At 42.0% G+C, this 22208-nt stretch overlaps 3 protein-coding genes and 3 non-coding genes across 6 annotated transcripts; 3 read left to right on the top strand and 3 right to left on the bottom strand.

Annotated features, from left to right (window-relative positions):
- Positions 1-35: 35 nt before the first annotated feature.
- Positions 36-1912, bottom strand: vma22 (vacuolar ATPase assembly factor VMA22). The gene is made up of 5 exons (XM_008413752.3): positions 1672-1912; positions 1138-1241; positions 936-1048; positions 655-846; positions 36-447 (listed from the first exon to the last, which is right to left on the bottom strand). Exons 1-5 carry the CDS (start codon positions 1789-1791, stop codon positions 275-277), a joined length of 702 nt encoding a protein of 233 aa, XP_008411974.1. The 5' UTR covers positions 1792-1912; the 3' UTR covers positions 36-274.
- A 295-nt stretch (positions 1913-2207) lies between these two features.
- On the bottom strand, positions 2208-2279 carry trnae-uuc (transfer RNA glutamic acid (anticodon UUC)). Its single transcript has one exon. It is a non-coding gene; the product is annotated as a tRNA-Glu (tRNA).
- Positions 2280-2876: 597 nt separating this feature from the next.
- trnah-gug (transfer RNA histidin (anticodon GUG)) lies at positions 2877-2948 on the top strand. Its single transcript has one exon. It is a non-coding gene; the product is annotated as a tRNA-His (tRNA).
- A 382-nt stretch (positions 2949-3330) lies between these two features.
- On the top strand, positions 3331-5467 carry ebp (EBP cholestenol delta-isomerase). Its single transcript, XM_008413750.3, has 5 exons — positions 3331-3638; positions 3892-4183; positions 4279-4315; positions 4421-4551; positions 4647-5467. Exons 1-5 carry the CDS (start codon positions 3570-3572, stop codon positions 4865-4867), a joined length of 750 nt encoding a protein of 249 aa, XP_008411972.1. The 5' UTR covers positions 3331-3569; the 3' UTR covers positions 4868-5467.
- A 1051-nt stretch (positions 5468-6518) lies between these two features.
- trnaf-gaa (transfer RNA phenylalanine (anticodon GAA)) lies at positions 6519-6591 on the top strand. Its single transcript has one exon. It is a non-coding gene; the product is annotated as a tRNA-Phe (tRNA).
- Positions 6592-6701: 110 nt separating this feature from the next.
- Positions 6702-9575, bottom strand: fkbpl (FKBP prolyl isomerase like). Its single transcript, XM_008413748.2, has 4 exons — positions 9362-9575; positions 8402-8563; positions 7596-7876; positions 6702-7482 (listed from the first exon to the last, which is right to left on the bottom strand). Exons 2-4 carry the CDS (start codon positions 8559-8561, stop codon positions 6853-6855), a joined length of 1071 nt encoding a protein of 356 aa, XP_008411970.1. The 5' UTR covers positions 8562-8563; positions 9362-9575; the 3' UTR covers positions 6702-6852.
- Between the last annotated feature and the right edge of the window lie 12633 nt (positions 9576-22208).

The following is a 22208-nucleotide window of genomic DNA, read 5'->3' as shown; positions in this document are numbered from 1 at the left end:
AATGGTAAAGGTATGTAAAATATTTGAACACAAAATGCAGTTGATTCCACATTTATTTCAGCTGTGATGACAATTTGTTAGAATGTTCACAAGTCTTGGTCAAATTTACAAACTCCAACACATGTATATACAAACTCAAATAAGTTACATATTTGCACTAACAACATGGAAAATTAATGAACAATAATTAATGAAGCAGGAACTGTCCAGCCTGTGATTTCCACCTTTGAATCCAGCAATAACTTCTTAAATCATCCGATTCTGACGTCGTGATCTACGAACTCTCATTTGCTGAAGGAACAACCGCTTCCTTCTCATTTAATCCAGCAGAGGTGTTTGCTTCAGGACCAGTCGAGCCGTCATTGTTTCTCAAGTCGCGCTTCAGCTCCTGTCTGGCATTTAAAACCACGATCTGGAGAGCTGCAATCTCCGCTGAAAGCTCTATGACTGCAACGGAACAGACAGGAGAAACTCAATTAAGAACCGCAAAGTATTCAATGGAATTTATATTTATATTATACAATCGTCGTGGATCCAAAGGTTAATGTTTTCAAATATTCTCGCTAATATACCGGTGTGTGTTTAGTAAGCTGTACATTGTGAATGCACAACAATGTTTGGCAAAAAAAAAAAGTCCTACATTTTAAGCCATACCTTGTTTGAACGACGACTGTGCTTGTTTCAGAGACTGCGGCACCAAAATCCCAAACCACTTTAGTGGGTCTTGCTGAGGATTATGGTCTCTTTTCCTGCCTGGGTTTACCTCAGGACATTTTTCACTGCTTTTATCTTCACTTGTCTTTTTTTCTGCTGGATCACTTTTTGTAGTTTTTCTTCGTCTGATGCCTGTGAAATAATAATAAAAAAAGAGTGAAGTCTAAAAGAAAAAGGTTAATAGTAGATAGTGCCAGAACACATTTTTCTCTGTGCATCACCTTCTTCTTGAGGTCCAATATCCTCTATTGGGGTTGGTTCTTTTACAAATTTGTCATTGCATTTTGGTGACAATCTTTCTGCGCAAAATTCTACCACATCATTCTCCAAGGTTCTGTAATGCAGAAATACACACAACAAAAAGTTAGCGGAAACTGAAAATGCAAAAACTTTGACTTTAAGAGCATTTACTAATTTCCCCACCTAACGTGCACAGAAACCAGTGGCTCCATCTCGTTTGCAAACTGAAGAGCAGAAACCTGCTTGTTTCCCATAGAATAACGGGCCTTGCTTATGGAGAACCACCCCTACATAGAAGTAGAGAACAGAAGTAAAAATATAAGAATCTGTACAAGAGTACAGTGGAAAGAGGTTGAATAATTTTAAGTACTCAGTGAGGTGGCTGATAAACAGTTGCATGTACATGTATCTATATTTATTTTTTCAACAATGACAAATGTACTTTTCAAAAAAATACTAAATCACTCAACAATTATAACTATGGTTTTTTTTAATGTTTTCTGGCAAGATAAAAAAAGCCATTTTACAAAATTCAGAAAATGCTCAATTGTCCTGATTTAAATCGTTTTAAATATTGTTCCGCAATATCTAGCAAGCTTTGGCTAACAGCTTAGTTCATTACACAAACTAGTAGATAAAAACAAATACAATTGCTTCTGAAATGTTTTTATTTTTTTAAGAGTGCGAATGTGGATTCACATTCTATCATTTTTCTACCTGCTCGATGAGTGAGTTCAGAGTCTTTCGTTTCTCCTCCAGTAACTCGAGCTGATCCATAAAATAAAGCAGCTTTTCATCCAACAAAAGACAAGATTCTTCTTCTCTCAATACACCCATTTCGGCTGTTTAGAAAGAATGTGTTTTCCGTACAGTTTATGTCGCGGCTACCATCAACACCAGATCCACTCAAGACGACGCGTACAACTTCCGTATAGGTGTCACATGACATTGTAAGTCACATGACTGCATTTTTCCTCTGCCACAGAGAAGTATTGTATATAACTAACCACATGTCTATGATTAAACTTACCAACTTTGTGAATTTTTAGCAGCATAACCAAAATATTTTCAGTGTTACGTCATGAGAAACAGCTTATATCGGCAGTAAGAAAATATTAAAGTTCGCCATGAAATATGTGGTTTTAAAATTTATATCTTTATCACATAACGACGTACTCAAGTAAAGGTGAAGTATTATGGCCAAATATCTAGAATTTTAATATTATTAAAAATGTCAGAAGAAACAAAATGAGTTCCCATACCGGGAGTCGAACCCGGGCCGCCTGGGTGAAAACCAGGAATCCTAACCGCTAGACCATATGGGACCTATATCAGCAATAGTGACAGGGGCGTTACTAGACGGTTACCGTAACACTTTGAAGCTTCTATGAGTGAGTAAATGTGTACCTGTACGCATTTCATGTCCCTCACCCTTGATGTCTACTGCGCTACAATCCTCAGTCCACACCCTCATAACCCAACAGCGGACAGCTCCATAAATTTCGCTAATGACAGCTCTGTCACTGTGCTATCTCCGTCATTATTATTGATACTGCAGCACACCATCAAGTTTAAATGGGAAAAAAATTGAACGACGTGAAAAACAAATTTTTATGAAATATATCTACTGCAGCTATAACCTTTGCATTTGTAAAGTCTTTCTGCAACTGTGACTTCCATCTGATAAAAGGGTGAAATTTAACTACAAGGTTGTTCATGCCACAGTAAGCTTTACTCCGTCTATATGTACCTTCAGGCTTCTTTCGAATAGTCTTTCTGTAAGTTAAAATTTTTTTATAAAGTACCCGTGAACTTTACTTCCTGTTTTACTTCACTCATTCTCGCTGATCACAAAACGAGATCATACACCTAGGGTTCATAAGGCTAGCTAGAACAGTGCATTTCAGATCCCCCAGTAGCTCGCCGTGATCGTATAGTGGTTAGTACTCTGCGTTGTGGCCGCAGCAACCCCGGTTCGAATCCGGGTCACGGCAGGGTTAAAATCCCTGACACGGCTTGGGGGTAATATTTTTTGCTATAATTTGTCTGACTACGTAAGTTGTCTGCCTACTGACTACGTAAGTAGTCAGACAAATTATAAAGTTAAGTTAAGACATAAGTTATTCATAAAGAAACTAGCAGTATTAAATTGTATCTTCTTGTGTCTTTACGTTTGTTGCACATTTGTAGTCTCAGCGACTGACTTTAGTCCCATTCTGACTTATTTAATATAAAATCTTAAGTACATTCGCAACTCACTGCTCGATGAGCAACATAATTTTTAAACTGTTCCTCAGTTTCAAAATTTGCAGTTTCGAGGTTCTTGTCTAAGCGTGCTTTTTTTTTATCAAAAGGAGGAGGGTATTTGGCAAAGAATGGCTCCTGTTCATTGGTTGTTTTCGTAAGCAAAGTCCATGTTCCGAGACAAGGAGCCAATCATCTGAACCGTCAGATCGAATGCACGTTTTCATGCGTTCGGCCCCAGCAATTACAGGTTTTCCATTGGTGTTTGTAATCATGAGTTACCGCCCCCCAACTTGACAGACTTTCGTGTTTGAGCTCACGCGTCACACTTTCATGTGAAGCTGTTGGGAATCTGCTGGATATTAATTTAGATGTTACCCAGTCTTCAGACGTTCTTACAAAAACAGTGTGGCTGGTCCATAACATTGTTAGCATCTCTGGTGAGTTGAACCAGCTGATACCAGCTTTTATTTTTATTTATTTTTATTTTTTATTTTTATTTTTTTTTCATTTATTCTCTTGAACTCTGACTCTGAAAGATCTGAGAACTGGAAATGCTTTTCAGTAAGGGTAGTAATAATTAAAATGATCACTAATAATAATAATAATAATAATAATAATAATAATAATAATAATAATAATAATAATAATAATAATAATAATAATAATAAAGATGATTCTGTCTTCAAATAGATAATGGATGCCTCCTCAGCAAAAGCAACTCATCCTTTCTGGCCCCGGGACTTGGTGATCCCCTCCTATGTGGATAATAATCGGTCCATGTCAGAGATTCTGGTGTTCCTCTTCTCTGTCTCTGGGGCTTTTCTACTTGTAACCTGGCTGATCGCTGGCAGGCTGGGAACATGGAGGCGTCTGGCCGTCTGCTGGTTTGCCGTGTGTGGATTCATCCATAGCGTTATTGAGGGATGGTTTTGTCTTTATTACGACATTTTACCAGGGGATCAGAGCTTCCTATCACAACTGTGTAAGTACCACCATAAAAATAAAACACAAAGAAAACTATGTCAGACATGTGTTCTTGATTTTGAAGGTAATATGTATTCTGTTTCCCTCTCTCAGGGAAGGAGTACTCCAAAGGGGACAGTAGATATGTTATGTGAGTCACAATCATTTAAAAAACACATTGAAAAAATATACATAAGTAAAATATAAAACTGAGGTGATATGGTAAGCTATTGCTGTTTTTTTTATCCTTATTTAGAGCTGATAACTTCACTGTTTGTATGGAGACCGTGACCGCTGCCTTCTGGGGTCCGTTCAGTTTTTGGACCGTTTATTCCTTTTTAGCTACCAAGTCCTACAGATTTGTTTTGCAGCTGATCATTTCACTCGGTAAGAAGCTCTAAGAACTATAAAAAACAATGTTTACATAATGCTCGAGTCTCTCGTATTTACACGTTGTGTCTAAATACATATTCTGTCACCAGGTCAGCTATACGGAGCAGTGCTGTACTTCTTCACAGAGCACAGAGATGGTTATGTTCACAGCGAGTTCGGACATCCAATCTACTTCTGGTTCTACTTTATCTTCATGAATTTTCTGTGGATCGTCATTCCTCTGGTGCTCATTGTGGATGCGTGGAGACAGTTATCAGCAGCCCAGTCGCTTTCAGACAGCTCAAAGACACAGAAGGTTAAAAGGAAGTAATTTTTAAAGGGCCTTCAAAATGGGACATACAGAAAATACATTTTAAAAGTTTAACAAATGCAAACTATCTGTAGTTCTTTGGTTCATGTAGCAATATTGATCTGATTGTCAAAAAAGTGCCAGCAGCTATATATATTATCTGTTAATCAGCAGATATTGAAGCTTATGTTGATTGAGTATGATCTGCTATGATATATATATATATATATATATATATATATATATATATATATATATATATATATATATATATATATATATATATATATATATATCTTATGGAATATTCTGTGCGCACGAACAACCCCGTCCGTACCAGGCTCGGTCTGCACCTGCAGCTATGTAATATTATAATAATCCTATAGGAAGTAGGTCTGATGAATTGAAACCAAAATCATTTTAGTTACTTGAGCACACCAAGCTGGAATATTCCAAAAGCAGTTTATTGTGCAGCTTAGGTGTGTCTTAAATCTGTATAACTGCGGGTAATCAGAATGTATACCAGATCTGACTGAATCACCTTGCAGCATCTTTGTATACATTTTTGTTGTCGGAGCTCCAAAAGTGCCATTGCATTTTATTAAAGTTTGGTTGATTTTGTCTTTGATCTCTCACATCACGAACCTTGCTGGGGAGGCGGAGACGTGTGTGACCGTCTTCAATATAACCAAGCTATCTGAGGTCAAATAGCTCAAATATCTCCTATCTCAAAGACTGCTGGAGACAGGCACCAGCCCCTTCGCAGCTATGCAACGATCAACATGTTCTGATGATGAAGGGATGAGTAGTGCATTCTTACAAGTGGCAAAATCCTTGCCTTCTAATGCAAAAGGAGGCTGATAAGGCTGATTCGTTTTAGTACCATCTATGTTTTAAAGTCACCATTCAGTTCTTCTGATTCTTGCACTTTATAGTGCAAATTAGATTTTTGGGGGCAAATGTTTCTTTTGCTGGCTCTACTGACATTTGAATCGACAAGAAAGTGGGTTGTAAGAAAGAGGGTGAAGACATGGCAAAGGTCAACAGCCCAGGATTCAAACCTATGACAGCTGTGTAGAGAAGAGAGGCCTCTGTAGATGGGTTACGCACTTTACCTCTACACCACCACCATGCTCCTTGTGACTAATATTTTGAATAACTTACAATTATCTGATCCCTCTTCATAGCATTGCTGACTCCATGACAACTGTAAATACAAAAATTGACTAAGAAAAACAGATTTATCTCTGTCGAATATTTAGTCCAACACTTTACTTTTTACCACTGAGGTTATAAAACTGGCCTCTGATCACATTTGAGTATTTGTGTTTTCTTTCCATATGCTTTTGGAAAGAAAGCACTGGATCAAATTTACACATGAAAATTTGAACTATGAATTTTAATAGGTTTGTGACCTCTTTAATGAGATACAAATTATTAGAGATAAAAGTACTATAAAAACGGTGTTTACTGAAACTATCAATAAGTTTGAAAAGCATGGTAGCGATGTGCTGGAGTTGGTGAAAAACCGTTCATGTTCACTAAACGTAGGGCTGGGTTTATGGAAATCTTTCTAGCAAGTCCCTCAAAAGTAGGTCATCTGAACAAACTACGCAACCCAACGATATCGCATGTCTTGGTATATGGAACCACGGATATGCCGAACTCACATGCCGAAATAGCTCAGTTGGGAGAGCGTTAGACTGAAGATCTAAAGGTCCCTGGTTCGATCCCGGGTTTCGGCATTTTACTGTTGCGTTCAGTTTTTTTAATTTCTTGCGCCATCTTGTGGCCAGACACCGAACACTGTAGACATTCATTGAAGGCGACCATTTTACGACAATGAGCTCAGTCGTTCGTTTGGTTGAATATTTATTGTCCCAACCTCCATTCAAGGAGATCACACATATTTGTAGTTATAAGGCTTCACTTTGTAACAGAGGTGTCATAATTGCACTTAGATCTAATTATGAGGAAAACATTAATAGAATTATAACATTCTATCTTTAGCTAAACATTTTACTGAGTCTCAATCCCAGCTGAACATTTCTCTCCTTTTCTCTACTCGTTATCTCTTTGAGCGCCTTCACAGCAGCAGGCAGGTCCGGCTGGATTTCCAGCAGTTTCTTAAATGCCTCTTTGGCCTCATCCAGCTCGTTCAACTTCTGGCACGCCTGGCCCAGGCGGTACCAGGCCTTGGAGGCGCCAGGTTCGAGCTGAGTCGCTTTAGCAGCACTGTCCCTGGCTCGCTGTGGTTGGTTTAATTTCAGCTGGCACAGAGACAAGTTGGAGTGAAGCTCAGCTTTCTTGATTTTAAGCTGATCAGATGAAGGGAGCTGATGTGTTTCTTCCAAACAGTTTGTGTCTTCCACCTCTCCAACGAGGCCACAAAGGGGGATGAGGAGCTTGAGGGCCCGGCTGTAGCTGTCCGTTGCTCCCCATATGTCCCCGCTCCTGAATCTACCGCCACCTCTCTCCTTGTGCGATTTCACCCACTCCCATCTTTCAGTGGGGGTCATCTCCCAGGATTCCTTTCCTGGAGTGAACGCTTGGAGCTCCACAGTGGCAATGAGAGGAAGGTCTCCATACTGGTGAAGAGAGGCTTCTGGTCCGGTTCCAATGGGAGCAAGTTGTATCTGAGCAATTAGACACAATGATTAGACCTTTGATGAAACTGACAGAACAGATTTAATTTCATTTAAGGGAAGGAACTCTCTAAATCCAGTATCCCTAGAACATCCAATCTTACCTCACATTTCTCCCCTGCTCTCATCCCCTCCAAACAAGCCTCAGTGATATCGCACTGACCCTCCCCCAGCCTCAGCGTTGTCCAGTCACCCAGCGGCACCTGCAGCACAGCATCCTGACGCCGCAGAATTGGAGCTGGCACTAAATCTGTAGCAGCAATGGCTGCCATCTTCTCATTTTCTTTTGTAGATGGAGGTCCATCGGAGTCATCGGTCTGAGCTTTGAGCTGCACTTTGACGCGACACAGTGAGCCCGGCTTCGGACAGTGATTAGTTAGACAAGCTACGGGGAAAGAAAGAGAAAACGAGTTTGAAAAACATGCGCCTGATTACGTTACTGTCACAGCAACGTAATCAGCAGTACACAGATAAGTACCCCTAAATATTAGTCATATTAAAAATGTTAAATTATAAGTAGAGATGCTAAAAAATAAAATAAATCAGTTGTTGACCAGAATTGGCCAAATTTCAACTTGATTAAATCTGATCTTGTTTTTCAGGCTGCATTTCTGTCATGTCAACGAGTGGATTTGGAATATCCAAAATCTAGTTACTTCCTCTGTTTAAGAATAAAAGCAAAAATATTTTTTAACAGTTTTTCCCACAAATGTAACAAGATGTTTCCTCTTTTCCTAATACAATTGATTCCTTATGACTAATTATTCTAATGCTAGAGGAGGGGAGTCAATACTGTGCTTATACGTTTCCAACAATGTAATCAACAGGTTACAGTACTGTAAAAACTAGAAATTCAAAATAGGTCACAAAATTCAGATCAGGAAAACTGTAACTAAAAGGAATGTCCTACATGCATCATCTGCTGTATTGGAAGAGATTTGTTGAGTCCACTCATGCGTCTCATTTCGCTGAACCCTCCAGAGGCCTCCAGGACAGACAGAAACCCACGAGGCGACATCAACAGCTTCTTGTTTATCAGGCTGCATTTCTGTCATGTCAACAGGCTCCATCACTGCGTGGAAAATATATACAGACAAAATATAAAGATAAACAACTGGTTGTTCTCATCTCTATTTTTAGATCACATTAAAAAGATAAAAAAATATTTGAAAAAAATCGGCAAAGTTCCTGTTTTGAGGGAAAGTACAATTTCAGCTTCAGAACACTGATGTATTTATGTAATCAACGGCAAAAAGAAAAAAAAATGTTTTTTTAAATTTTTACTATTATTAGTAATAATAATAATAGTCTTATTAGTCTAGTATTATTATTAGTCTGGACAACAAAAAACTCTTATCAGTTTTCTCACGTGTTTTTACTAGAGATATGTTGAATGAAAGCTCTTTCTTTTAGAAGAGGAGGTATTTTTTCCTTAAACAGTAATTTATAGCCATAAGATTTACTGAAAACCCTCCATGACATATTATATAAAACGAAAATGGTAAGTCAGTTTGACTGGTACTAGTTTTTTTGGACGAAAAACGCAGTGCTTTAGCAAAACGGCAGAGCAAATTAATAAAAATAATAATAATAATAATAATAATATATTTTTAAAAGTCATACAAAGTTACTATACTACCACAACCACATAATGTTACTTTTTGTTTGCATGGCTAAAATATAAGGTTAGGTATTGTAACAAGTTATCCACAGGGTTATTTGCGCGTTTTGTAAGCGTTTACTATTGCACACGGTGAATTATATTATGCAGCTTTTTTTTTAGAGCAACACGAGCACAGAGAAGCGTACTAAACAACCTGCATTTCATCACTCTGGAAAAGAGTCGGACCTCAGGACTCCAAACACTCACCTTATCCCACACACAGGAGTCAGTTTCCCCGTCCTTCACACAGTAACACTCCTGCAGCTTGTACCGGATAAATATTAATAACAAAAGCTCTTCTTACTGCCCTGTCTGCCTCTCTCTCTTTGTGTTAGAGGCTGGCGTCCAGCAATACAATGTGTAGCACGCAGTGTGGTGAGGAGCATTACTGCCCTCTATCGAGCTGGAGTCTCCTTTCAGTTATATCATTGATGGCATATTTTCCTCTTAACGCTTCAGTTTCCATTTCCATATCTATGCTATTATGTGTCTCCAGAAAAAAACAAACAAAAAAAAAAAACACTATAGCCTTTTGAAATAATCCTAAACTCATAACGTTCGTCTGTAAAGCAGCTTTTCTGCTTTTCTAGCAGGTGTACACAACAAGACTACATTGTGAGTCAGCCACTACAAAGGGAAAACTAAATATAGGTCAATTTGTTATAGAGTTTTATGCTTGAATGATTATTGCTTAACAATCCTTTAAAGGTTGCAGTTTTGCCTGTTTTTAGCTCTGCTGCCTAACATGTTTTTCTTCCTCTCAAATTTTGAACATATTCCTAGGTAATATTTGTAAGACGGTTTCTTTAGAAACCTTTTGCACCTAATCCTTCTTGAATTGGTCGAGAAGCCACTTTCCGATTTCTTGACAAGTTTCAAGTCTTGTCCAATTATCCGGTATTCAAATTTTCTAAGAAACTATTATGATCTTCATAAAATAAGCACATGAATTATAATGATACCAGTTTTTCTTTTAAGTTGAATAAAATTCCTGTTTTGATTTCATTATTTTAACTTATTAAGGTATATACCTGGATATAAATATGTATGTCAAAGATCAGAATTTGTTGCATTTGCTTGATTTCAGTAAAAAAAAAAATACTCAGAGTAAACCGAAAAATAAAATTAATAGTTTAACAATGTTAACATTTAGTAAGATGACAACATTTTTAATGTAAACGTAAATAAGGTATTAAATAAAGAATGACAAAGAAGCTTCAACAAATTTGTTGAAAAATATTAATTTCCAGTAGGGGTCGCTCTCTACTCACCCATTTCACAACATGACCCCTCACAGAACATTGCATATTGTAGGCTCAGGCTGGTGTATGTCTACCTATGTATTGTTTTCAAAAGCATCTTTGTCCTCCTCAGGTCCTCCTCACACATGCACCCATATGCAAAGTCGGGAGAACATTCTGGAGTGAATACATTTTTAGAGTGGTTTAGTGGACAGAAAAGGGGCCTGATGAATATACAAAATAGAGCGTTCCATAACTTAGGGGCCCCAGTTGCTTAGAACAGGGAATGACCTGAACCAGCTGGTCAGCAGACTTATGTGACTTGAGCAGGAGTACAACGGTGGAGAAGCTCAGTGAAGTGAGGCGGGGTATGGCTGTTTAAAATCATAAAAACAAACAGAAAGATTTTAAAATGAACTCTAAAATACCCGGGCAGTCAGGTAATGTGCTCTCTTGTGCGTTCCTGTTCAGAGGCGCTCAGCTGCACTCTGCACCAGCTGCAGTCCTGTGAGTGAGGACTGGCTGATTCTGAGGTAGAATAAATTGCAGTGATCCAAGCTGTGATAAAATGAAGGCATCGATTACTGTTGCCTTGAATACATCGATTTTACCTTGAATTGTAAAAAGTGGACTTAACCATGGCCCTTTTACGAGTTTAAAGTGACTTGTTCATTTTAAAACCAAGGTTTGTTACTATGGGTTTACCATACATTGTCAGGGGCGGGTCTACATCTACAGGAGGGCTCTGACATGCTCCATCAGTTCCAAAACAATGTCCTCAGCCATTTTTCATTAAAATGCAAAAAATGTAGGGCCATCTAAATTTTAATAAACATAAGTCAGAGGTTTAGGCATCACTTTGCCTTAGAGACACAAAAATCTAAGGCAATAGTCAGCATGGCAATGGTATAAAATATAGTGTTTTCTATAGAAACTCTAGAAGACCACATAGATAGAAGCTTCAAAACAAGTTTTGTTTGTATACTGCCAAGTAAGAGACTTTGCTAATGTAACGGAAGACAAACTGATGGCTATTTACACATTATCAGGGATGCTAATAATGGGAGTTTTCATTTGGCCATCAATGACTTCCCCAGTGGAGCTATTATAAAATATAACTGCCGGTTTAGGTGAGCATGTACCTGGTTCTGTGAAGTATGCAATAGTCGCTCAGAGGCCACAGTTTCAGTTGTTGGATCAAGTAAAGAGCTGCAACACCAGGAGCCAGAACTTCAGACAGCTGGGAGGCCCAATGTTCAGCCAGAGGGATTCAACATGCGTCACTCCAGAGAAGACGATCGTAACTGGTTTGAATTGACAGGTGGACATGCGAAGCATAGCGCGTCTACTCTTCTGCGTTTTTCTGTCACTTAGTACCAAATGTACTTAGTACTAGGCGACAGACACTTACACACACTCACTCACTCACACACACAGGCCACAACGAGACCAGCTCCTAAACAGAAGAATGTTGATTCCTCATAGTGTAAGCAGCACATTCTACAGTGGCTGCATGTGTGCGCTGGACTGTGTTGGACACTTTAACTGCATCTAGAGTTACTGCCCCTGGGCTGTTTGTTGTCTATGAACGACCTGAAAAGAGAACTCGGAACAGCATAAACTGAAGCCAGAGAATCTGCTGATGCTCTGCAATCTAGAAAAACTCAAGAATCATCAAAGCAATTTAGATTTCTTATACTGGTTTTTATTTTATTAAGGTTTCCAGACTAGGTGAGGATCAAAGCTGGTCAGCTAATAAAAGTCACAGCAATTATGCAGTTGAGAGTGACATATCGAAGCAAATGGCACTGTGAAAGTGCGATCATGTCTTCAGTACCACTTTTCAAAAGATACAATCAGAACTTGACTCAAGTCAGAGTCATCTGAATGTCTGATGTTTGAGCAGCTGTAATTAAAATGTGAACAAATTATAGTGTTTTTATTGCAAAAATAGGAACTGTTAATGTTTCGACTGTGCACATACTAGTGTTTTCTGGCTTGATACAAGTTTTGCAGCTGATTATTTTAATCCAGGTAATGTTTTGTATAACTCATCTTTGAGTTAGTTCTGTATAGTGATTTTATAATGGAAGAAACATAATCTACACTACCTGGCTAATCAATTAAAAGTCTCTAGATTTTTAGGTGGAAATGTTAGCAAAAATAAAAATAGCCTTGAAATATCTATATAATTTGAAATAATCTTAGGCATCTGAATTTTTGCATTTACTTTGGCTATCTTGGTCTGGTATTAAAATTTGTTGGAACGATTATCTGAAAACCTGACATGTGTCAAAACAAAACTGATTTCCAGTCAGGTAATCCACCGAATAGCTGCCATTCCAAGAGACGCATGGCTCTTTGATTTTTCTTCACTGCCTCAATAGGAAACCTAAAAAGCCCAACATGCTCATCTGTTTGTTGTCTACTAACAATATGGGAAAACCTGACATTAAGAGTGGGCAAATTAGTTTAATTTGAAGCATAACGGCGATCTTAAAGTCTATTAAACAGTTTCTCTGGTCTCTTGGGGGCAGTTCTAGAGCTGGAGTATTTGGACTGGAACCCACTGAGGGGAGGAGATGGCTATCTGGAGCTGCAGGGCAGACTGTGGATGGTAGGAGCTTTGGGTTTCATTTAGTGAACGTGCAGAAACTGTTTTTCTATGAGGAAACCTGCGGAGATGCTTGGGACAATGTTTCGATATGTGTTTCTGTGTGTGGGTGCAGTTTGGTGTGTGATTAGAGATAGTCTCCATTAGGCCTCTCTGTATGCATGTTAGCACACATCTGGATATACTTTTGCCTCTACAGTTATACCTTCATACCCAACGGCCTTATGTGACCCTTTAATGCTTCCCAAGACTTTGAGATAAAACCAGTTACTGACAGCCATATCTCCACACCAGTGCCATCTGTTCTTATCCTCCAACTTTTCTTTTTTTTTTTTAATCATTTGTTGATTTTTTTATTTTTTATTTTTGGTTGTCAGTAATAGTGGTAACAGTTCCAGTTTTGGCTTGACAGTGTACGCTCAGTCAAAACGCCCATGAAGATTTTACTGCTTTGTTAAGGTGAGGATTTGTCTGTGTGAGGTTCAGACTGTTAACACTGTACAGGTGGGACCCTCGCATCTCTACTTTAAAGAGCAGCTTAACTCAACATGGTCAGAAATCCTCGGGTCAGTTCCAATTTGTTCAGGTCTAAGGTTTAGATCGGAGTATGAGGTCCGCAGAAGGGGGTGAGCGGCTCTAATTCAGACCAGCCTGGAGTCAGAGTAACACTTAGCATCAGAGCTCCTGGTAGGTGTGACTGTAAATGTTTATCATGTTAAGCCTTGAAAGGATCTTTGAACAGGACGTCTTGGAGTTTTGTTGAGCGAATGAGTGCATACCTAAATGTTTTACACAGTGACCTTGATGGTTAAGCAACACAGCCGAAGCTTCGCGTTAAACTCGACGTAAACTAAAGGTTCATGTCCTGTCTAAAAGAAAAATAAAAAATAAAAATTGGAAGATAGTGTTGATTTCTTTCTACATCCTGTTTGTATTGTTACTGTATGAGAGAGAGCCTGTGTGCGGCCAGAGAGTGAGTCCAGCTGTGGGGCTTCAGATGCAATAAAGACAACTGGAATGAACCCACACCGTAAAATGATGTCACATACATAATACTAACGCACACAAAAGCTTTTAATCATACATACTTCTCACCATTTCATATTTCATGGCACTGCAGAATTTTGCAATTTCCATAGTAATTGGGTCAAATGCAGACTCCATCTTGTAACCCAAGAGTGTCTTTGGTCGACCCTGTTGTGATGTAATGAGGGTAACTCAAGGCATAAACAACTATGGCTAAGTACACAGAATCACAATACGCCATGAGCGATTTCAGCGAAGATTTCAGTGATTTATCTGCAATTTTGGAGGATGAAACTAGAATGAGTGATGAAGAACAGGAAGCTGGTTTAACTGAAGAACTACAACCTATTTATTAGACCCATATAGTTCAGGAAGCAACCTCAACGCCAACATTTCTGGGGAGGAAGGGTCCGACGGCTGAACATCGGTCCAGTCCAAATCACAGAATGGTAATTAACAGATCTATTTAAAGAATGAATATTCATCTTTAATTCTGGTTTAATTCGATTAATCCAGTGACATAGCAGGAACTGGTTCAACTTCTGCATGTTCCAACATATGAGTCGTCTGAGTATGGCCTTCTTTTCCTCTCATTTAAAAGTCTTGACTTCGATTTTTCTGCATCTGAAATTCTACAATTCTAAAAAGTATTTGTTTCAGAAAAACAGTGACGATTATTTCTGCTTTATTGGAAATTTGATTTGAATAAAAGGTATGGCTCTAAAGAACAGCGTTTGATCAATATCTGCAAAAGTAGCCTTTATGTTTATAAATACTTTAAGGTACCTCATAAAATTCAGATTTTCATAAATTAAATTTGTAGACCTTGAAACACCACATTTACTGGTAGAAAAAGCATTTTAGATAGTCTTAGCTTTTATTTGTCATGATCCGTGTTTCTATGCGTTTATTTTTGAGTTTCTGTGTGATTCTGTTCCCTGTTAGTCCTGTCTCTGCGTCTTTCCCCGTTGATTGTCTCCCAGGTGTGTCTCGTTCCCGTGATTGCCCCGTGTGTATTTAGTCTCCCCTGTTGTCTGTGTTCTTCGTCGGGTCCTTGTCAATTGCTTGTCGATAGTTGTAGTCCTCGTCGATTCCTGGTTAAGAGTTTGTCTATGGTCCCTGTTGATTGTCTGTTTATTTCCTCCGTCTCCGTGCTGCCAGTTTCCCTCGTGTTGTTCCCCGCTGTTCCTGTTTTTTCAATAAATACTTATATTTCCCGCTACATCCTGGGTCCTGCCTGCGTTTCACTCACCGGAAACCACCGCCTCATGACAGAAGGACCCGACCACTGTATGGTGAGGACGCCAGCGTTATGGCCCATGAGGCGTGGTTCCAGCAGCAGTTGGAGTTGGCGCAAAGGGATCTCTATAAGGATGTAGAGATCCTGCCTTCTCCGCTGCTGCTGGAGGAATTGGGTCTCCCCTCGGACCTAGACTCGCCCAGGAGACGGAGGCCGCGGCGGAGGTCTAAGAGGGAGTCGAGTGGAGCAGTTCCTGCCAGCCCGAACCCGTGGCTGGGATCGCGGCTGGTACTTTGCCCTCCCGGATATGGACCTCGCCGTTACCACCGTCCTGAGCCGCTGGAGGTCCCGGCCCCTGGGCACCGAAGCCGCCACCGCCCTGAGCCGCCGGAGGTCCCGGCCCCTGGGCACCGAAGCCGCCACCGCCCTGAGCCGCCGGAGGTCCCGGCCCCTGGGCACCGAAGCCGCCACCGCCCTGAGCCGCCGGAGGTCCCGGCCCCTGGGCACCGAAGCCGCCACCGGCCTGAGCCGCCGGAGGTCCCGGCCCCTGGGCACCGAAGCCGCCACCGCCCTGAGCCGCCGGAGGTCCCGGCCCCTGGGCACCGAAGCCGCCACCGCCCTGAGCCGCCGGAGGTCCCGGCCCCTGGGCACCGAAGCCGCCACCGCCCTGAGCCGCCGGAGGTCCCGGCCCCTGGGCACCGAAGCCGCCACCGCCCTGAGCCGCCGGAGGTCCCGGCCCCTGGGCACCGAAGCCGCCACCGCCCTGAGCCGCCGGAGGTCCCGGCCCCTGGGCACCGAAGCCGCCACCGCCCTGAGCCGCCGGAGGTCCCGGCCCCTGGGCACCGAAGCCGCCACCGCCCTGAGCTGCCTCCGGTCCCCGCGCCGAGGCTCCGTCAGTCCCCGCTGCCTCCGGTCCCCGCGCCGAGGCTCCGTCAGTCCCCGCTGCCTCCGGTCCCCGCGCCGAGGCGCCGTCAGTCCCCGCTGCCTCCGGTCCCCGCGCCGAGGCGCCGTCAGTCCCCGCTGCCTCCGGTCCCCGCGCCGAGGCGCCGTCAGTCCCCGCTGCCTCCGGTCCCCGCGCCGAGGCGCCGTCAGTCCCCGCTGCCTCCGGTCCCCGCGACGAGGCGCCGTCAATCGCAGCCACGTCAATCGCCTCCTGCGCCCGCTGCCGGCGTGCAGCTCCCCGAGCTTCCTGCGCCCGCTGCCGGCGTGCAGCTCCCCGAGCTTCCTGCGCCCGCTGCCGGCGTGCAGCTCCCCGAGCTCCCTAGTGTCCCTCCAGAGTCCCCTAGTGTCCCTCCAGAGTCCCCTAGTGTCCCTCCAGAGTCCCCTAGTGTCCCTCCAGAGTCCCCTAGTGTCCCTCCAGAGTCCCCTAGTGTCCCTCCAGAGTCCCCAGCGCCCGCAGCAGCCGGCGCTCGTTCCGAGCTCCCAGCGCCCGCAGCAGCCGGCGCTCGTTCCGAGCTCCCAGCGCCCGCAGCAGCCGGCGCTCGTTCCGAGCTCCCAGCGCCCGCAGCAGCCGGCGCTCCGCCAGAGCTCCCAGCGCCCGCAGCAGCCGGCGCTCCGCCAGAGCTCCCCGAGTCCGCTGCCGGTGCGCAGCTCCCCGGTGCTCCTCCCGAGACTCCAGCCGGCCGTCCTGCCGGTTCCCCGGCCTCTGCTCCGCCCGAGCCCACGGCCTCTGCTCCGCCCGAGCCCACGGCCTCTGCTCCGCCCGAACCCCAGTCTTCAGCGCCTGCAGCAGCCGGCGCTCCGACCGGCACACCGCGGCTCAAGCTCCGCCTCCAGCGTCGCCGCACACCGCGGCTCAAGCTCCGCCTCCAGCGTCGCCGCACACCGCGGCTCAAGCTCCGCCTCCTGCGTCGCCGCCCACCGCGGCTCAAGCTCCGCCTCCTGCGTCGCCGCCCACCGCGGCTCAAGCTCCGCCTCCTGCGTCGCCGCCCACCGCGGCTCAAGCTCCGCCTCCTGCGTCGCCGCCCACCGCGGCTCAAGCTCCGCCTCCTGCGTCGCCGCCCACCGCGGCTCAAGCTCCGCCTCCTGCGTCGCCGCCCACCGCGGCTCAAGCTCCGCCTCCTGCGTCGCCGCCCGCCGGACCTCCCACGAGAGGTCTACCTCCTGTGCCGTGGTCGGCCCCCGGAGGGCTTTGCGGTGTAAGAGTTTCGTTTTGGATCTGGTTTTGTTTTCTGGACTCTGGCCCTCCTACCGTTGCCCCTCCGCCCACCCTGTTGGGATCTGGTTTTTGTTTTCTGGACTCTGGCCCTCCTGCCGTCGCCCCTCCGCCCACCCTGTTGGGTTGTTTTTTGTTTTTTGGACTCTTTTTGTTGGGCGCCTGGTAGTCGCCCCTTGAGGAGGGGGTACTGTCATGATCCGTGTTTCTATGCGTTTATTTTTGAGTTTCTGTGTGATTCTGTTCCCTGTTAGTCCTGTCTCTGCGTCTTTCCCCGTTGATTGTCTCCCAGGTGTGTCTCGTTCCCGTGATTGCCCCGTGTGTATTTAGTCTCCCCTGTTGTCTGTGTTCTTCGTCGGGTCCTTGTCAATTGCTTGTCGATAGTTGTAGTCCTCGTCGATTCCTGGTTAAGAGTTTGTCTATGGTCCCTGTTGATTGTCTGTTTATTTCCTCCGTCTCCGTGCTGCCAGTTTCCCTCGTGTTGTTCCCCGCTGTTCCTGTTTTTTCAATAAATACTTATATTTCCCGCTACATCCTGGGTCCTGCCTGCGTTTCACTCACCGGAAACCACCGCCTCATGACATTATTCTGTCTTGCAATATCTAATTTAATATCTTCAGCCTTCAAATCTTGAAGTCTTTGTGATGTTATTTTTTGCAGCTTTTTGCTGAAACAAAATTCATCATGTGAAGGTTTTAAGGTTGTGAAGCATAAATGTCAGGTTGGATACCTTTCCGGAGCCTCCTGTATCCTGGATGAAGAAATAGAGCAGCATAAAAAGTGGACAAAACCAAACAGGGCAGCCCACCTATCTCAGTCCAACATGCGGTGGGCAGATGTACGCTCTCAGAGTACAAAAGGTAGATTTAAATAGGAGCCAGCTGATTTTAATGCTTTTTCCCGAAAACCAGTCGTCATATTGTCTGTTGCTCCATCTTTTGCTTATCTTTTCAGACACCTACTGCTAATTCTCTCTCGTTGTTGACCTATGACTCCATGCCCATACTTTTTCACATCCACGCCCACCTCTCTTTTGTTCTGCTCCGGGCGGGAGTATGTGTGGTAGATTTCAGAGGTGCAGGTAGTAAATAAATCCATAGCAGCTCTGACATCTCACAGTTTCTGGTTCCCATTTGGTCCAATGTCCTGCAATCAGTCACTTTTGCTCTTCGCCCTTCGTTCTTCATTGTTCTCATTCTGAAGACATCTCCAAAACAATTGGGAAATTTCTCAAGTTACACAAAAATAAAAAATAAAAAAAATGCAATGGATATCATATGTCCAGAAAAAAAAGGCATCCAAACCAATAAAATAAAGTCTGATCATCACTTCTTTGTAATTTATTACACCTTGTAGGCAGAAGTGTTAAACTGACAAACATATTTAATGATAACATGAGCCAACTTGGAGTGGATTGTTGCTGCCAGCTGCTAGCTCGTTCCTGAGGGGAACGAGTTCCTTCATGGTTCTTTCATCTATGTGCCTATCAGCTTGATCAGTGAAGCCACTTAATGTGGACATGTGTTTCTTTGTGCTATCGGAGTACTAAGAGGCACAAACACACACGCACACACACACACACATACACATGCATCGTGAACAAGGATCGAGCATCTGTTTTAAATTGCTTGCAGAACGGATCACCGATTAGGTAGTCTTTAGGATTTACAGGAGCTTTAATGTGATCTTCATGCAACACCATTTAAATTCTGATGCATTCGCTCCCTTTTTCTTTATGTGGCTAATTAAAACAAACATTTAGATATTTTTGAACCGGGAAGCCCATTTAACAAATTAGATTTTAATTGAAAGGAAAATCTACGTCTAAATCTAAGTACATGATGAATGAAGGAATAACCAGATGTATAAAAGCGATAGTCCAGGATTTTTGAAGAGCCACTTTTAATTCTATAAATGCGTTTGTGTATTTCTTTCTCCAGACGCTCAGTGCTTTCCCCCTGAGTAATTCCATTATAAATGTAAATGACTTAATTATAGACATATGTGGTTTGATTTATTTGTATATGTGGATGATGAGAATTTCACATCAGTTGATTTTTTTTTCTAACACTTATTTTATCTGCAGTATATGATCTCTATATGGTACAATCAGGAACACAACTACAGTCATGGTTATTATATGGTTTTAACCTTTTTTTTATTTGCAGTGCAATATTTTGATAGCAAACATACAAATTTGACAGTTTTCTTTTAGAAAAAGTATGAAAATAATATAAGCGCACTCAAGAGAAAGAATCAAGCTGAGTGATCCAAACAATTTACAGTTGCAGAACCTTAAAGGAGCTATGCCTCATCTTAGTCTTACAGCATATTATATCTTGGGAAATCATGAGAGTACCAGTCAATTGTGATGATACTTTCTGCTACCCCATTCGTCCATTTGCTTCTGTTTATTCGGGTCGGGTTGGTGGGGTAACAGCATAAATGGAGGTCCAGACATCCCTTTCTCCAGCCACTTGGGTCGGCTCCTCTGGGGGAATCCCAAGGCGTTCCCAGGCCAGCCTAGAAACATAGTGCCACCAACATATCCTGGGTCTTCTTAAGGATCTCCTGCCTCTTTAAAATCCATTCATAGATGGCGGCATCCATTTTTGCTTTCATACACAGAGAATTGCTGTGTACAAAGTGTGCATGTGGATCACTTTGGACTCATAACTCACAAGTCTGATTTCATTGCGTATTTTGAATAACCACATTTAAAAAAAAAGGATTTAAGCAAAATGATTTTTTTTAGTTTTATATCATGTAACTTAAACTAATTTTAAGTATTAAAAAAATATGCTGGGCAATTAAACAAACTGCTTCAGCAAACATTTTAGGACTAGTATAGCAGTGATATGTCAGCAGTTTCTTAACTGGTCCTTTTGAATTGAGGTAAAACTATGGAAAATGTGGTGTTAGCAAGACATGAGCCAAAACATTAGTCATATTGTGGTAGTTAGATTAATTCTCTTATGAGACCTCTTTAATTCTCCAAGTGAGATCACTCTGACCGCCGCTCACAGGTAAGATGATGCTTACTAGTAACCATTCTACACAACCACTCTAGAAGTATTCTCTTTTAAGATTGTCTTAAAGGGCTATTGTTGTGCACAGATGTCATCCTGTAAATAGGCCTACTGCTTGTGGCAGGAATGTGGGCTTTATCAAAGCCCCTTGATGACCGCTGGTATTGCAGAAGCTGAAAGAAGTGGGGGTGACCACCATGTTGGAGTCCTACCTCCCAGCGTGTGTATATATGTGTGGGGTGTCTGTGGTACAGAATGCCTGAAACCGAACTAAAATTGATTTTTATACGCTTGTCGCTAAAAGGAGCCAGATGTGTCTGCCTACAGGGAGCTCGCCATGGAAACTAGCTTATATACTTTTTTTTGTTTTTTTTCATTTCTTTAATGAGCTGTGGAGATGCACTTCGATGTGTATGCATTACTGAGTAAAAACCAATGAGCCACAACAGCACTAGTATAACTCCTTATCCTTATCTGTTCTAAAGCTGGCAAGCCTTTGCTTGCTTTTTCTGGAAGCAGTAAACAAAGGAAACCTCTTGCATTTGTTGGAGTGGAAATTTGCATGATTTTAGCACATAAATAATAACTTATAAAGAAAAATTAAATGAAAATAGAAGAACCTCTCATTATTTGAGCAGCCACTCTGTCAAAACCATTGAGCAGGTTCATAAAACCTAAATGAGAGGTGTAGCACTCATATTCAGAGTTAGAACGTAAGAAAATATTTGCTTAGTACATTAAAGATACTGTATGTATACTTGAGATTTGTTTTAATGCATTTAGTTATATACACTGAGGTGCAATATGTTAGAAACTGAATAATGTTTTACCAGAATATTGTTGTGTGACATAAAGCTGAAAGTCATATATTGACACAGAATGAATAAAACACACAACCACAATTAGACAATTTGTCTCCTCTTTCATTTCAGTTAAGATTGATGAAATTATTGCCATTTGCTAAATGCCACAATTGCAACAAAGCTACCAGTGAATTGTTGATACACCATTCACTGGTATTTGGTTTGATTGCATTTAAACCTTATGATTTGGGACAAATGTTTTAGCTTTCACAGCAGCTTCCTGGAGTTTTTTTTTTTGCCCATTCCCACTTTAACTGCTCAACTGGTGTTATTGATTCAGGTTTGCAAGCTGCCTTTCTGGCACACAACGTTAGAACTCTTCCCAGCTTTTTTATGACCAGTCAGAGTTCTTAAGCCATTTTGTAACTGATTTGATCATAATCATATCCTCATTATCTAATTGACCCATTAGTGCCCAAGCTTTAACATCCTGGCTGATATCTTCAAATCTTGCGTCAATATTTCCAAATGCTGTTTTTTCCTCATGATGGCATTTATTTAGTAAAGAGTATTAGTCATTATGGCTCAACAACAAATTATATTCCCCAGAGGAGATTTTATATAGCAGCACTTTAAAGGAACATGTGTGTCTGGGCAGTTTTTAATAAAATGACTGAAATGGAAAGAGTGTAGCAAATATATTAAAACAATAGACCAAGCAAATGAAAAGCTCATGGAAATCTAGTAAAGGTAAAAATAAAAACTAATTTCTGACAAAAATATATACTTAATATATTATATGTACCTTTTTTCCCCTGTTGAAGCTTAATTTCTCTTAAAGTAGGTACCAGTACCTGCTCTATCACAGTATCTAGAAAACATAACCAGTTACTGTTTTCATAGTGTTGATTGTATATATATATATATATATATATATATATATATA

The sequence above is a fragment of the Poecilia reticulata genome, chromosome 7 (genome assembly GCF_904066995.2).
Source record: "Poecilia reticulata chromosome 7, P_reticulata-male-v2, whole genome shotgun sequence".
Taxonomy (NCBI): Eukaryota; Metazoa; Chordata; class Actinopteri; order Cyprinodontiformes; family Poeciliidae; genus Poecilia; species Poecilia reticulata.
The sequence above is the reverse complement of the archived record's forward strand: the minus strand, read 5'-3'. Positions and strand labels throughout refer to the sequence as shown.